At 36.0% G+C, this 17,054-nt stretch overlaps 1 protein-coding gene across 1 annotated transcript in view; it reads right to left on the reverse strand.

Annotated features, from left to right (window-relative positions):
* The window catches only part of grid1a (glutamate receptor, ionotropic, delta 1a), a 318,330-nt gene that overhangs the window by 17,188 nt on the left and 284,088 nt on the right, over nucleotides 1–17,054 (reverse strand). Inside the window, exons 9-12 of the mRNA XM_066681522.1 lie at nucleotides 14,068–14,169; nucleotides 10,552–10,749; nucleotides 9,761–10,091; nucleotides 8,977–9,115 (exon numbers count right to left, since the gene is read on the reverse strand). Coding sequence (XP_066537619.1) covers nucleotides 8,977–9,115; nucleotides 9,761–10,091; nucleotides 10,552–10,749; nucleotides 14,068–14,169 — 770 coding nt within the window. The remainder of the gene's footprint in view (nucleotides 1–8,976; nucleotides 9,116–9,760; nucleotides 10,092–10,551; nucleotides 10,750–14,067; nucleotides 14,170–17,054) is intronic.

Below are 17,054 nucleotides of genomic sequence, written 5' to 3' on the forward strand. Positions count from 1 at the left end.
ATTTAAAGCAGGCTGTCCATGCTCGGAAACCATCAAATCTGACTGAACTGGAGATATTTTTGTAAAGAAGAATGGTCCAAAATACTTTTAACCAGAATCCAGACTCTCATTGGAAGCTATAGAAAGCATTTAGAGGCTGTTATTTCTGTGAAAGGAGGATCTACAAAATATTGATGTAATTTTTCTGTTGGGGTGCCCAAATTTTTGCACACTTTCTGTAAATCCTATAAACTTCATTTCACTTCTCAATTATCACTGTGTTTGTCTGCTACATGATATATTTAACTGAAATTGCTGATTTGAACAACCAATGATTTATAAAGAAATATCTTGAAAATTATCAGAGGTGCCCAAACTTTTTCATACCACTGTATATACAGCTGCTGGTCATCAAATTAGAATATCATGAAAAAGTTGATTTATTTCAGTAAATCCATTCCAAAAGTGAAACTTGTATATTATACTCATTCAATACACACAGACTGATATATTTCAAGTGTTTATTTCTTTAAATTTGATTATTATAACTGAAAACTAATGAAAACCCCAAATTTAGTATCTCAGAAAATTAGACTATTACTTAAGACCAATAAAAAAAAAATGGGTTTTAGAAATGCTGGCAAACTGAAAGGTATGAACAAGAAAACTATGAGCATGTACAGCACTCAATACTTAGTTGGGGCTCCTTTTGCCTGAATTACTGCAGCAATGCAGCGTGGCATGTAGTCGATCAATCTGTGGCACTACTCAGGTGTTATGAGAGCCCAGGTTGCTCTGATGGTAGCCTTCAACTCTTCTGCATTGTTGGGTCTAGCGTATTGCATCTTTCATTCATTCAGTCATTCTGGACTGTAACCGCTTATCCAGTTCAGGGTTGCAGTGGGTCCAGAGCCTACCTGGAATCAGCGCCAGTCCTTCACAGGTCAACACAAACACACACACACTCACACCTACGGACACTTTTGAGTCACCAATCCACCTACCAACGTGTGTTTTTGGACTGTGGGAGGAAACCGGAGCACCTGGAGGAAACCCACGTGCACACATGGAGAACACACCAACTCCTCACAGGCAGTCACCCGGAGCGGTAATTGAACCCACAACCTCCAGGTCCCTGGAGCTGTGTGACTGCGACACTACCTACTGCACCACTGTGCCGCCCTGTATTGCATCTTCCTCTTCACAATACCCCATAGATTTCCTATGGGGTTAAGGTCAGGCGAGTTTGCTGGCCAATGAAGAACAGGGATACCATGGTCCTTAAACCATGTTACTGGTAGTTTTGGCACTTTGTGCAGGTGCCAAGTCCTGTTGGAAAATGAAATCTGCATCTCCATAAAGTTGGTCAGAGCAGGAAGCATGAAGCGAACTTCCTGATAGACGGCTGTGTTGACCTTGGACCTCGGAAAACACAGTGAACCAACACCAGCAGATGACATGGCACCCCAAACCATCACTGACTGTGGAAACTTTACATTGGACCTCAAGCAACATGGATTCTGTGCCTCTCATCTCTTCCTCCAGACTCTGGGACCTTGATTTCCAAAGGAAATGCAAAATTTACTTTCATCAGAGACCATAACTTTGGACCACTCAGCAGCAGTCCAGTCCTTTTTGGAAGTGAGACGCTTCTGATGCTGTCTCTTGTTCAAAAGTGGCTTGACACAAGGAATGCAACAGCTGAAACCCATGTCTTGCATACGTCTGTGCGTGGTGGTTCTTGAAGCACTGACTCCAGCTGCAGTCCAGTCTTTGTGAAACTCACTCACATTTTTGAATGGATTTTGTTTCGCAATCCTCTCCAGGGTGTGGTTATCCCTATTGCTTCTACACTTTTTTCTACCACATCTTTTCCTTCCCTTCACCTCTCTATTAATGTGCTTGGACACAGAGCTCTGTGAACAGTCAGCCTCTTTACAATGACGTTTTGTGTCTTACCCTGCTTGTGTAAGGTGTCAGTGATCGTCTTTTGGACAACTGTCAAGTCAGCAGTCTTCCCCATGATTGTGTAGCTGACAGAACTAGACTGAGAGACCATTTAAAGGGTTTTGCAGGTGTTTTGAGATAATTATCTGATTAGAGTGTGGCACCAGGTGTCTTCAACATTGAACCTTTTCACAATATTCTAATTTTCTGAGATACTGAATTTGGGGTTTTCATTAGTTGTCAGTTATAATCATCAAATTAAAAGAAGTAAACACATGAAATATATCAGTCGGTGTGTAATGAATGAGTATAATATACAAGTTTCACTTTTTGAATGGAATTACTGAAATAAATCAACTTTTTCATGATATTCTAATTTTATGGCCAACATCTATGCAGGCCTATGCTAAGGATATTAAGAAACTACTCTATGTATACACCTTTTATGTTTGCATCTAAAAATATTATGAAGTAGGGACTCCTAGGAGAAGTTACTCTGAGATTAAAGAGAGGAGCTTAAGAATGAGGAAATGTTTTTCAGCTGTGTGTGAGTCTCTCTGGAGGAATTTTTGGAAGAAGTCAACATAGCGAAGGATGTGACAGAAAGTTAATTAATAAAACGAATGTGTTCTCAGTGTCTGAGAGCTGAGACTCTGTTCATTTGCTTCTGTGTTAACAAGAGTCTCAGGGTGATTTGGTTTATTAATTCATCACATAAAAATGTTTGTCCCACTTTGCTGCAGTAACAGTCTCTACTTGTCTAAGAAAGGTTTTACACCACATGTTGAAGCATGGCTGCAAGGATCTGAGTGCAGTGAGGTCAGGTACACATGCTGTATGAATAGTTCTAGATCATAGATACCAATACAGCTTGTCCCATAGGTCCTGAATGGAGTTCTGTTACGAGAGATGCTGCTCCTATTTTATTTCAGGCGTTGCTTACTGAGATTGTTCGCAATGTAAAACATCTACAACATGAGTAGTTGAATTCACTAAAAGTAATGAAATAGTGTCAAAATCCTTTTGGGTTTTCAGTGCCTGCAAATAAGAACTGGTGCATCAAGCTCTTCACCTACGCTTTAACCTTTCCCTTGTTTTAGAGATCTTGAATGAAAAGAGTGTATTGATCAGGTAATAAGCTTTGTAATGAAGGAACCTTATCTTACCCTGTCATCACGTAAATGACCATTAATAATGACCTCCCCATTTTAAAGTGTCAGGGATCTTCTTCAGCTGCAGATTACAGACTGTTCAGTAAATTACACTGAAAATAGGTTCTGCGTTAAAAGTGCATCTATATGGTAAGTTGTACCTCTGAAAAAAAATGATTATATGTCTATAATTTCTGCTTAAATTCACCATAGACATAATAGAGGGTTATTGCATTGACAGGCCCCTCTCTTATGAAGCACGAAAAGGTAACTGAGTGGCAACCACACATGAAGAATCATCAGTCTGCTAAACAAGACTGAGTGAGTAAATGAGTGCATGAGCTGTTTCACAATTGATTACATGTTTCTGACAGTACTGACACCATATAGGCTTATGTATTACTGCAACATACAGAAATGCATTTTGTACAGCAGTAATACACTCAAAGTACATGCTATAACATGAGATATTAGATTAGTACACCAGTGCCAATATCTCACATTATAGCATGAACCTTGAGTGTATTATTGCGATTATACCACAGATATCGCCATTTATTATTAGGTTTTAAGATAAAGAAGGCCATGAAATTTTTTGTTTGTTTATCAACCTTCTGTGAGGAAAAATAGTTCCATTCCATCCGTTCCTTTTTGTTCTTTTCAACAAACTCTGGATCTTTAACTTGTGCAATGTTAAACCTGTCCAGGATTTTTTAACTTTGGTTCTCTCCAGAGAGCTGTCAGTGTTCACACAAGATTTATTGGGAAACAAGGCTGCATTATTCAGAGTTGCCCTCTGTCTAAATCAGGACAGAAGCAGAGATAATCGCATCAAGTCAACAAAATGTCATGGTTTAATCATTGTTTATAGCAGATTTTGATCGTAGTGATATATATCATACACTAAACGATGCAAACCTCTTGAAGTTCTCTCTGTTTAAGTTGAAAGTTAGTATTTTGGAATATCTCTCCAGAGCCGTGCTGCTGAGCTGGTGAACGAGAGCAGTGGAGAAAAAAGACATGCCTCGACTCAAGTTAAACACATCATAAAAACCACATAGACTTAGCAATTAACTGTTTTTTATGTTTTATTTATTTCCGATTTATTTATTTTCCAATTTTCACTTTAGCTAATAATTTCTAATCTCTAATTTTTCTACATTACTGCAAAAATATGTTATTCTTAACACTGTTTGTTAACTTTAATTAGATTCTTAACCATAATGTATTGCCAATGATCTTCAAGGTATTCTTTATCGATTGGGGCTGAACATTTCAGTGTTAACAGCTTCAAAAATGTGCATTACCTATTTAGCATTGTGACAAGGGGCACTGTCTTAGAAACTGGGGGTTTATTAGGAGGTATACAGAGAAAATGAACTACCTGTTGCAAAAGGAGGCTCTAAAAACATTACCATTCAACATACCATGTTCTATGTGTACAAAGACAACTCCAGCTAATGAAGATCCATCTCAAAGCATGATACATTTCTTCCCAACTAAACTGTTCAATTTTCCCCTTAGTTTACACCTTTAACCCCTATAAATTAAACTTGCTCTCATGAGTAAAGTGATATTTAGAGCAGTTCTTCTCTATCCACACAACATGCTCCTCAGCAAAGGTGAGCCTAGCTTTTTGATTCCATCTGCTGATGAGAAGCTTGGTTACTGCAGAGTGGGTTTTCAGTCTGAATTTTCTCTGAAGGCAACACACTATGCTGACACAGAACTTTGCCTGTTCAGCAAGCAATCTCAGCTGCAGTGTTGAACCAATTCCCCATCAGGAGTCTCTGTTCTCTTGCACATTTGTCTTACATGGATGAGCAGCAAATTTTGTGGACTTGAAAGTGTTACTTTAAAGCCTCAATGTGCTACAAACCATGCCTTTTCAAACAACTAACTTCTCTTGAGATGCATGAAAGCGCCATCCCTTCAAACTCTGCAAAACATGCTGTAGCAGTTTTCTGTATAATTATTTAAAAATTTGATATTAGTATTAGTAGCATTTTGCATTGTGTCAAAATGTCAGCATGTGTAATTGTAGCAATGCTGCTTTCTGTAAATTTTCCTCCACAGGTATTTGCTGAACATAATATATCAGAGAGCAAACAAAGAAAAAATAAACATGGTTTGTTACAGCATATTTTATATTTTATGCTTGATTTTTTCCAGTGTATTCCAACATCACCCAATATAATCAATATAGGAAACTAAATAACCTAATGGTCTACATAACCACAATAACAGAAAAGGTATATTATATTATATTATGGTAAGAACATCCCTTTTCTCCATGTCAGCAGTTTCAGAATAAAACAAGTGTTAATTTGTGTATTATTTTAAGTTAATTAAAGTGGCTTATGCTTTGTTTCTAGGTTCATTTTAAACAGGAGAGATGCCACATTTAGATAAGGATCCTCCATCAAGCACAGCAAAAGCTATTTAACTGGACGCCTCGCAATTATTCTCACACCGAACAGCCGATAAAATCTGGACAATTACTCAGTTTAATTACCTTTATGTTGCTCTTGATTGCTACAGTTTAAAAGGATTGAACTGTTATTATTTTATTATTTAAAAAGGAGCTGCTTTTATTGTGTAGTAAAAAACACTGCACTCTGCTGAAATTAGAATTAAATTAAGTTCCTGCTCATGCAAGAATATTAAATTAAATAATTTAGTAAATAATATTAGTGCAATGATTATATAAAAATATATTTATAACCCAAACTGATATTTTGAGGTAATGGGCATGCTGTTAATGTGTTTCAGAAGGGTCAAATTATTGGACTACATCAAGCAAAGAAAACATTTAGTTTTAATATTTTCTTTATATCCATTAATGTCTATATTGTATTAATACATACAAGTGTCTTTGAGTCCTTGAAAAGCACCATATAGCAAAATAAAGTTTTTTTTTTTTTTCATTATTAATACTTAGGAAGATCACTGAAATGACTGGAATGTGGTTACGGAATGACAAATGGAAAATGAAACCCAAGAAAGTTGTGGTTAACCTTAAAATTGAACAAAAAACATGGTTGAAGTCAAAACAAAGAGAACTCACAGCTGTGTTTAAAGGCAACATTTACGGTGGTGATCAAAAATCACTTTTTATGAAATTCAGAATATGTTTTTTCATCATTTTTAGCTCTCCAGTCTGTTTGCATATTTGAAACCAATCTAATGTGTTTACAGTCTTAGTCCGGTATACTAGATACTCTCTCTCTCTCTCTCTCTCTCTCTCTCTCTCTGCTCATGGTATAGGTATCTGGAGTTTTTTAGACAAAGGAGAGAACTCAATATGTTGAAAAGCATGAACCAAGATAAAGATATTGTTCTATTCCTAGGTGAGTAATGTTGACTTACTTTTGCTGTTTCAGATTACCCAATGTAAAAATGTCTCCAAATTCAATCTTCTTACCTGATTACATAGGCATAATGAGAATGCCAAAAATGAATTTGGCTTAAATTGGGACAAAGTTGTTCTGGAACCATAAAGAATGTGAATTGAACACATTCATTGAGTTCTGAACTTGATGCTTTTTAAAGCAAATGCCATGCATTGTTAAAAGAATGCCATGGTAGATTTGTGCCTTCCAACAAAATCCAACAAAATATTAGTGTTTGTGGTTTTTTGCTCTGTGTTTGCTGCATGAAGATGCTTGTGATTTCTACAGTAATCTTTGTAGAATAGAATAAACACCTTCTAAGGAAAATGTAACCCTATACAGGAGCAATGTAAAGTCTTTCTAGAAACAGAATACCTACAAAAGACAATTTGAGGGAATCTTTTCAGGTTTATCAGTTTAACAAACTCACTAAACAACTCAATAACAACTCAATACTCAATTTTCTATCTCAACATGTGATAAATAAGTGCAGCGGTCAGTCAGTTCAGTGGGGATGATGAGTTGAATTATTGGGTGAGTAGCACTGCAGAGTAAAAGCAATCTGCATTCACAACAGTCTCACACCATGAAAAGCCATGAATGCCAACCCAGATAGGAGTTCATAGAGTCCATTTCAGTGTTCATATAAAGGAAATAATTAAGTTTTGGTGTATTCTGTGGTTAGTACTCGGGTACACCCATTTGGGAATATTTCTGAAAATACAGTTTTCTGTAGAAAGCTCTTGCTTATGCGGCAAAGCCTTTGAAGAGTTTGAAAAGAGATTAAAAAATATATGCAACACTTTCTGTGAATCAGGATTCCATAAAGTAATAGAAGTTATTTAGTATTCATAATGTTCAACCTCTTCAAAATGACACATAAAGTGCTAAAACACAAGCATATATAAATATACACTAGTCATCCAAAACATTATGACCACCTCCTTCTTTCTACACTCACTGTTCATTCTCTTAGCTCCACTGACCATAAATTAGCACTTATAGTTCTACAGAGCGCAGTCCATCAGTTGCTCTGCATACTTTGTTTGCACCCTTCCACTCTGTTCTTCAATGGTCAGCATGCCCACAGGACCACCACAAAACAGGTATGATTTGGCTGCTGGATCAATCTCAGCACTGCAGTGATTTGGTTGGTGAAGTGTTAGAGTGTGTTCAAGTATTTAAACCCAATTATCTCACTGACCTGTTGCCATTTAACATAATTTATTTTTTTGTAGCATTATACAGTTTTACCAATCTATTTCAGACTTTTTTGGAATATGTTGCTGGCATCAAATTAAAACTGGACATAAACTTTTCCAAAAAACAATAACATTTCTTAGTTTCAACCTTTGAGATATTGTCCTTGTATGGTTTAAATGCATATATTTTATGGTTTTATTTACATTTTCTGTGACCCAATTTTTATTGTCATTTTATATATTACATACCAATATATATTAATATGTAAACACATGTGTTTTTATATATTACTAATATATAAATTAGCACATTTTACTTTATACAACACTTCTGTATTCAGCGTTATACTATTATTTAAAAAAATCATTTACTGTAATTACTGGCTGGAAACAAGGATACAGCAGCTGTACACACTGAATTATAATTCATTAGAGATTCATTAGCTCAGAGAGCATCACAAACACCAACATTTATTCGAGACAGAAGCTAACAGATCCATTACTCTCTAAAAGCACTGGAGCACGGAAAGCAGCTGGAATACAGTCAATACTTTTATTTAGATTGTTAGATTGTGAACATCGGGAGAATTATTCAGAAAGTCTCGTAATTAAGCTGTAGAGCATCACATCTGAGGTTAACCTGGGAGGTTCTTCCAATTTAAAAGTGTGTATGCTATTTCTCTAAAGATTTACAAAATATTTAAGGTGCACCTACTGCACACACACACCGCAGACTTTCCATAGAAAAAATAAACTGAACTGGGATGCCCTGGAGCAGATGCTTTGGGCTGAGTGATGGATCTATTGTTATTTATTCAACATCAGTATCTGACCTTGATCATGTTTGAATGGCTGAATGCAATAAGATCCTCATAGGAGTGTTCTAACATTTAATTTAAATCTTAAAAAAAAAAAGACTGTTACGACACCAAATGGAACAAACTACTAATTAATACCCTTTTTATCAAAAGAAATGTTGGATGAGCAGGTGTCTGAAGATTTGTGGTCATACAGGTTTATGAGAAGTACGTATGTGCATGCTAATCTTTCATTGTATTATTCTTCCTGGTCAAATTTGATCAGTTAAAAAATTAATCTAGATCTGATTCAATTATGAATAAATTGAATTTGTTAATGAACCCATAAGTTGAATAAGAAATTCTTCAACGCACCCAAAAAAGACCCAAAAGTAATTAATGCAGCATAGTGTTTTTCCATATTTTACTGCATGAGAGACTTAATTTTTCCGATACCACACATTTTGAGATCTCACAAGATCTCAAGTGCTAGAATATGAAAACTTACCGGATGGCATTGTCCATGCGAGACACAGTCAGGTATGCCGCCAAGTTTGCAGTGTACGAAGAACACACTATTAACGTAAAGAGCCACCAGCTTCCCATTGCTATTCTCAATGCCACGGAACTCATGATGGATTCTCCACCTGGACAATTAAATGTAAAACCATGTTTTTACATTCATTAATGTATTAAATTCCTGTAACCTCTTTATCTGTTTCAAGGTAAGAAGGAAAGAGGAAAGAAGAAAAGTCAATATCTACTGAATGGATACACGGACTGGAAATTACATAAATTTAAAATGGTCTCTGACATTTGCACAGCCCTGTGTACTATGTATTGTTTAATAACAAAGGATTCTGTGTCAAGTTCTTGTTTAACTTTATACATCATCTGTATGGTTATGGAGGACAAAAAATTACATAAAAGTATCTTTTAAGCTCTTGAGCGGTGTGTCTGATTGCACTTAATTAGCAGTAATTATGAATGCACTGCCTTTATTGGAAAGGTCTACTTAATTGTTTAAAAGGCATTAGATTTAACAAACAAGCTCTCACTTGTAATTCATACTGTGGCTTTGGAAAACGTGAATCAAGTATATGTTACACAATGTAAAGTAAAAATCTCCAATATTGTGATTTTAAGAGAAGACAAAGTGTTCTTTTAATGCAAAGCAATGTAAAAAAAATCCAAATTCGACAAATTTGAGATATTCAGCTTTCTTTGCAACATAACAGTTAATCAATTTTTTTATTTTTATTTTTTTAGCATTTTTCTGTGTATCCTCTTACCTTGTTGGACGAAAGCCCCATAGACAATCCAGATGGCACTCTGAAAGGAAGTGGTCACAGAGGGAGGTTGATGGGGTCCAGTTGCACTCTGGGAACGAACTGATTGTATACGACGTAACAGGAAGATCATGACCCCGACTACAGGAATCGCGGCAGCAATACAGGCCCAAACAGCAAGATCAAACGGAGCCAACAGTGAGAAAATGTTGAGTTTCTCCACAGATTTGCTCATCAAAATCCCCATGGAATAATCCAGATAACGTTTACTGAAGTCCACCACATTCTCACGCTCCGGAGTGATAGTTATCGCAGAAATGGCAAGATCGGCTCTCTGAAAAAGACAAAATGATTATATTGTACACAGTAAAATGATGGTGGTGAAACTCTTTATGAATCCTGTTTTCTTAAGTTTTAAGTAATTTCAACTAGAAGCAAAACCCATTACAACACTTACAAATGTCATTCCATAATGCATTACAATAAGTTAATAAAAACACAGTAGAGCGCTATATAAAATGTTCCTATAAACATATATGATATGATTTCTCCAGTATGAACTCATAGAAAAAAATACTTCAAGATAAAACAATATCTCAATCATCAAACTATTTATGTGGGGAATATCTGGTTCCATTAACTGCCACTATCAATATCTCAGATTTGATATACTCAGATAACTTCATTACTTAATGATTTATTAAGCTGAAATGCTAAAAATGCTAGACATTTTTCCTTTGAACAAGTGCTAATAAATTACACTGATTTGTGAATAATTAATAAAGTAAACCTGCCTTTTTGATGAGTTCTCCAATCATGCCGTTCCAGGATCCATTTGGTTGTGGAGAGCCGTATTTTCCATCGGCGACTTGGTAAATCTCATATTTAAAACCCAGAGTTTTCGCCAAAGCATCCAAAACATCAATAGAGAAGCCTTTGTATCGTTTTGGCTGTCCTAGAATATTCTCAGCCACCATCACAAACGGCTCCTCCTGGAAAAACACAACAAAAACGGTGTAACTATTCATTTAATTGAAAAAAAAAAAAAAAACAAGTTAAACATTTAAAAGGTTTTATAAACAAACAATGTTATGCCAAATATTATAAATGTTTATCTGCCATAAGCCTGTCTATAACTAGTTATAATTATATGCAAAACACACACACACACACGCACGCACACACACACACACACACATATATATTGTGTTATATAACACAATATGACATCATTAAATATGAACATTGTAAAAAGTATCAATAGCATCAATGTCTACAGCAGTACAGTGGGCAGCCATGGCCTAATGTTTAGAGATGGCTTGGTACAAGGCACCTGCTCCCCAGGTGCCAGGAATGGCTGCCCCCACACTGGCTGTGTGTTCACAAGTGTGTACTAGTGTGTGTTTGTGTGTTCACTGCAACAAATGGGTTAAATGTGTTAGACACATTTCATTATGTATTGTACAATGACAAATAATTGCACATAATCATTATCATTATTAATATTATTATTAGATTTTCCTATGAGCATACATTATAACACATTATGAAACCAGAATTTTTGAAATCGAAAACTCTTGCTTCCTAAAGTTGTATACATGTAATTATACAGATTTATCATACTAGCCTTAATGCTTCCCAGGTATCGTGATGAATTATACCTTATAATGATTTGTGACTGATTTGCAAAGCTTTATAAACAACACACATTTTTTTATATATCTTTTATTTATTCTTCTTGATTTTACATTTTAATTTATGTGCATACATGACTGTTCCTATAGTCTTCAAACTGTTTTTCTTCAAATACAGTTAAAATTAGATTTACAAATTACTGGTTTCTTTTTTTATTTGCAAGATTGTCTTGTGGTTAGACTATATTTTTTTGTTTTCATACTCAGTCCTCCTTAAATCTTCACTAAAAAAATGTGACGCCTCTATCAGCTTCTTTTTCCAGTTTAATCTGAATGAGGTTTTTCCACAGAGACACTGACCCATGACTCAGAGCAGCCGAGCGTGTGGCACCTCATCAGACACAAATTACCTCCAAAATTCACTCAGATTCACTGAGGAAAACCACCGCGCCCAGAAAAGATGGACTCTCTGGGACAAAACCTGTCCTCAAAAAGGAAACCAGGTCAATCAACAAGTTACTTAAGACTTTACTGAAACTGTATTCATTTTTCTCATTCTAAGTATGTTTTAAAATATTACTGGATTACACCATGTATTTTTAGACATTTTTCACCTATTTTAAGTGTTTTTACCCAGCGAAAGTCTATACTTACATGGGTAGAACACTTGACTTTTAAATTCAAGAGATGATTTACATCAATTTCTCTGGATGAAACCTCTTTAGTGATGACTAGAAATATGTTGTAATGATCCAGAATTATCTGGTCATCACTACATGACAAAAGAACCAAGACAGAAAGAAGCTCAAACCAAAACAAGGCTGACACAAGGAGTGGCAGGCCATGTTTCTAGGAATGTGGACAGAACCATTACTCCCAGGGAATGATTAGCAAGAATTCATGTAATTCTCAGACACTCTACAGAAGAAAGTTGTTGAGGAGAACTTTCTGGAGAATGAAGATTTAGGTGAATATGAAAATGGCTGCTTTATAATGCCAGTCCAGTAGGGGGCCAAAGTACCTCTTTAAGAGAGACATCAAAACACCAGGAAGCATGAAAGAAATTCAGAGGTTTAATCCCAAATCACACGGTACGCAAGTCATGATATTACTGAATCTAGATATATTTCTATATTTTAGATTTTTATATATAACATAATTTATAATCACACACACACACACACACATATATATATATATATATATATATATATATATATATATATATATATATATATATATATATATATATATATATATATATTCATATATACATATAGTGTTTACTAGTTTACTATATGTTTACAACCAGTGTTTACTTATCTCTGCGGCTAGCGTCTCCTCAGTGTTTCAGCGCGATGGATTGTAGTCTTCCCATTTTTATCAAGATTTTAATTATTTTTGCTCTGGGAGAAGAGTGAAATAGACAGTGCTAGAGTTGTGCTTGCATTGCATCATGGGATCGCCTTGGCGGGCTAGGAACAATTGGATGCTGCCTTCAAATTTGGCCAGATTAAGATATCTCAGTAGGCAGCATAATGAGGTATCTAAGAATTGGGAAAGCCTACGTGTCTGGAGCACGCACACTATGATGTAAAATGCTGTCTACCATTTTCAAGTGGACAGGAGGCCAAAACACTGACAAAAACCTATATTTTTTAAATAAATAAATGGATTCATGTGTATGAGGCGTTATACCCCTTTGTATTAACACTGCTTTGTGAAATTTATTTGTAAAGCCCCTGTGGTTGTTGCTTGAGTTCGGCGCTCTACTGACTTACCAAATCCTACATTTGAATCCTTGACTGTGGAGTGATTTTTGTGGCCTGCCTGAGGTTTTGACCCCTGCCTGCCCTGACTATGATTTGAAATAAATATTTAAATATCATAATAGCTTAAATATCATAAGACTGCTCATATCCACACCTCCAAAATTACAACCAGCTTTGGCGCATGTTGGAGACAACCTTGTACTACACTAAGTGTAGTTCTTATTCTGTTGGAGTTTGTTTTAACCTGCAACCTTCCACAAGACATTCTTTACCTGATCTTCCTTTTATCTTTCTTAATATTCATTCTCTCTCTCACCTCCTGAGCTGATCAGTGTCAATGCCTTTTTCCTGCTGTTCTGACCTGGTTTTTCTCACTCGTACTTCCCGTTTACATGGGAGCATTTAGCCCAAATGAACCCTAATCCAGTTTAACCTCCCATTAACACTGAACATGTGTCCTTCACTCATTGCTCAGCTTCACAACTGATGACTTGCTTTCACATTAACCAAAGCTCTTCATTATTGTAATCAGATCAATTCTATTTTATTGCTGTTTTGTTTTTTGTTGTTGTCTCAAATGTCGAGAGTCTTGGTTCCTCTCAAGGATTTTTCCTCTTACTCTGAGGGAGATTTCCTTTCCAACTGCCGTCCTTGGCTTGCTTAAAGGAGGCTTGGATCCAGATATGTGTTTTTTTTTATATCAAGATATTTCCAGATCACTGGTTTTTTAGTTAAACAGAATCTACTAATCACTCATTTCAGTTTAGTGTTTTGAACTTAGGATTTTAATTGTAAGTGCATCCTCTTTTGAGTGTCTAAGTGGTGTATGTTTTCTCTCTGTGTAAATCTGAACACTTTCAGAATTAGAGAAACCTAACATAATAGCACTTAATAATATCCTCACCAGTAATGTGACAACTTTCACAGTTACTCCCTGCATCCCACTGTCCACCCGGTTCTCCTTCAGACTTCCGTTCATCCCACGGATAGAGTCCCACGTCGCCAACTGAGAGAAAGAGTCAGAGAGAGAGAACAGATTGGAAAAAAAAAAAAACATTAATAATTGGAAGTTTAAAGATGTTCTTTGCTACAGTAATAGTCTACTCCACTGGGAAAGTTTATACTACATACTGGAACTTTGCAGTGAATATTTGATGGCAATATTGACTGCTGGAGGATTTGTCCTGGATCCTACATAAAGCCAATTGTTTTAGGTGAAGCTCCATCACTCCAGCTTTATACCTTTCTACATGCCTCTTGCACTGAGCATGTGCTTTTTTGGCTGCTCCAGATCATCCCATTTAATTTAAACATACATGTGTATCAATACAGAAGCCCATTATAAAGACTTAAAAGGTGCAGCATATCAGTCAGTAGAGTCAATCAATTAGAGTTTCATCCTTTAAAGAAATGACTTGTTGGTTATACCAACATATGAGATGGTCACCTAGGCAACGGCTGTGCATGTCCACATAATAAGCACATGTACAGATGTTTAATCCCTCTCAAACATGAACAAAATAACATTATTCTCCATATTTAATCTTTCTTCATACATTTTAATTAGTGGTGGTGGTAAGACTCTAAAGTGCATCTGTGGCCTTGATACTGAGGCTGGATGTCTGTAACATCTTGAATTTCTTAACTCGCATTATATTCTTTGTGACATTCTTGCAGTTTTGAAAGTAGAACAAATATCCAAACATAAATTCAAAGAATGTATAATGAGTGAGTTCACAGCTCCTTAAAGACACACCCCTTGTGTAAATGATACAAATTTTGCACATGAGCCTAAAGCCGCCATGTCCAATTTTCAAGAAGCTGCCAGAAGGGTATAAAGCCCCATTGCATTACCTTTAGTGTAATTTGTGATCCAGACTTGATAGTCCAACACCAGGAGACTGACTTTAGCTATGTTTGTGTTAGAATACCATCAAACCCTCAATGCTCCTGCCTCACATCTAAACACTCCCCACTAGATTAGAAATAAAACTTACTGCAGTAAAAAGCAACAACCTCCTGATTAAAACCCAGAACAAATACCTGGCAAGCAGGTGTCTCTCTTGAGGAGGTGACGATGGAGACTGAAGCATCTATTTGAATGCAGCATTATGACTTTTTTCATTTATCACTGAACCTGTCATCTTTCAATCTATCTGTAATAAACCAGGCCCCTCAGACTCTGCAAGGTCAGTGTATTATGAAATCAAACATCAACTTTGATAGAACCATTCAACACATGTATTGCATGATACGCTGCTAAAAAATGGTCTCTTCTTAAGTGAAATATTTATACATCGAGTCCATATATCTAATATTTCTCATTCAGAGGCTGACGTTAGAATAAGATTATTCAACCCATTTCTACTTGTTTTTGGTTTATTTGGTGAAAGAGTCTAACTCCATTACAGATCAATCGAGGCTGTGAACCAATGGCAGTGAAAGAGAGATGGAGAGTGAGAAAGAGAGTGACAGAGAGAAATAGAGAGAGAAGGCAAGCACGAAATAGCAAGAAATGGAATGATAAATGGCAGGAAAGAGAGAGAGAGAGAGAGAGAGAGAGAGAGAGAGAGAGAGAGAGAGAGACCTCTTTTGATTCTTACTGATTTTCTGTGAAAGAATATAATATCTGTTCTCATTAGTTAACATTAGACAATGGGTTTTTAAAAAAGTGGTGAAATGGTTAAACTTTGAAGCGACAGATGGTTCTCATTAACTTCAACTTCTCAAACTGAAGGAGAAAAAAACAAACATGCTAAAACACAACCGCAAAAACAAAGAGAAAGTGAGTTAATTAGAAGTGATCTGTATTCTCTGTATGACTAAAGCAAAATCCACACTTCCTCTGAATATCATAAGACTCTATGGACTCCTTTACTAGGCTTTATCAACATCATTATAAAAATCCATATGAATTTGCAACAATAGGACGTCTATACATTCTAGCCATGCTTATTATGTATTATGAGTCATTATTCATCCTATGAATAATACATTATAAACGTATGTATAATAGGGCGGCACAGTGGTGCAGCAGGTAGTGTTGCAGTCACACAGCTCCAGGGACATGGAGATTGTGGGTTTGAGTCCCGCTCCGGGTGACTGTCTGTGTGACCACAGTCCAAAAACACATGTTGGTAGCTGGATTGACAAATAAAAAGTGTCCGTAGGTGTGAGGGTGTGAGTGAATGTTTGAGTGTGTGTCGCCCTTTGAAGGACTGGTGCCCCCTCCAGGGTGTGTTTCTGCCTTGTGCCTTGTGATTACGGGTAGGCTCCGGACCCACCGCAACCCTGAACTGGATATGCGGTTACAAACAATGAATGAATGAATGTATAATGTGTTATATGCAATACATAATATATAGTAAAACCTACAATATAATTATAAGTGCTTATACATACATGACACTATAAAGCAATGCATTGGTTTTTATAAAGACAGGTTACATACATTAATATGGCTTGTTTTATATAAAACTTTGAAAATACAGAGAATATATGTGAATAGTGAATAAATAATAAAGCAAATGATAGCAAAATATTAAAGAAAATATTATAATAGGAACAACCCTCCTCCCACATGTACTTTATTCAATAACGCTGACCCGTAACACTGAATTGGGAAAATGTTCACACGCAATTGCTCATACACTTAGGTGCACACAGACAGACAGACAGACAGACAGACATGGGTTTATGGTCATTATTGAGAAGTCAATAGGAGAAGTGTATCTCATTATTTATGAGTGTTATCAATCAGAGTGTGTACACATTGGAGATGTCAGACCCAATTAAAATGACCATTTGTGTTTGATTTCACATAACCTGCTAATAAGCAACATCAAATCTCTCTCTCTCTCTCTCTCTCTCTCTCTCTCTCTCTCTCTTTTT

This window comes from Hoplias malabaricus, chromosome 1 (assembly GCF_029633855.1).
Source record: "Hoplias malabaricus isolate fHopMal1 chromosome 1, fHopMal1.hap1, whole genome shotgun sequence".
Taxonomy (NCBI): Eukaryota; Metazoa; Chordata; class Actinopteri; order Characiformes; family Erythrinidae; genus Hoplias; species Hoplias malabaricus.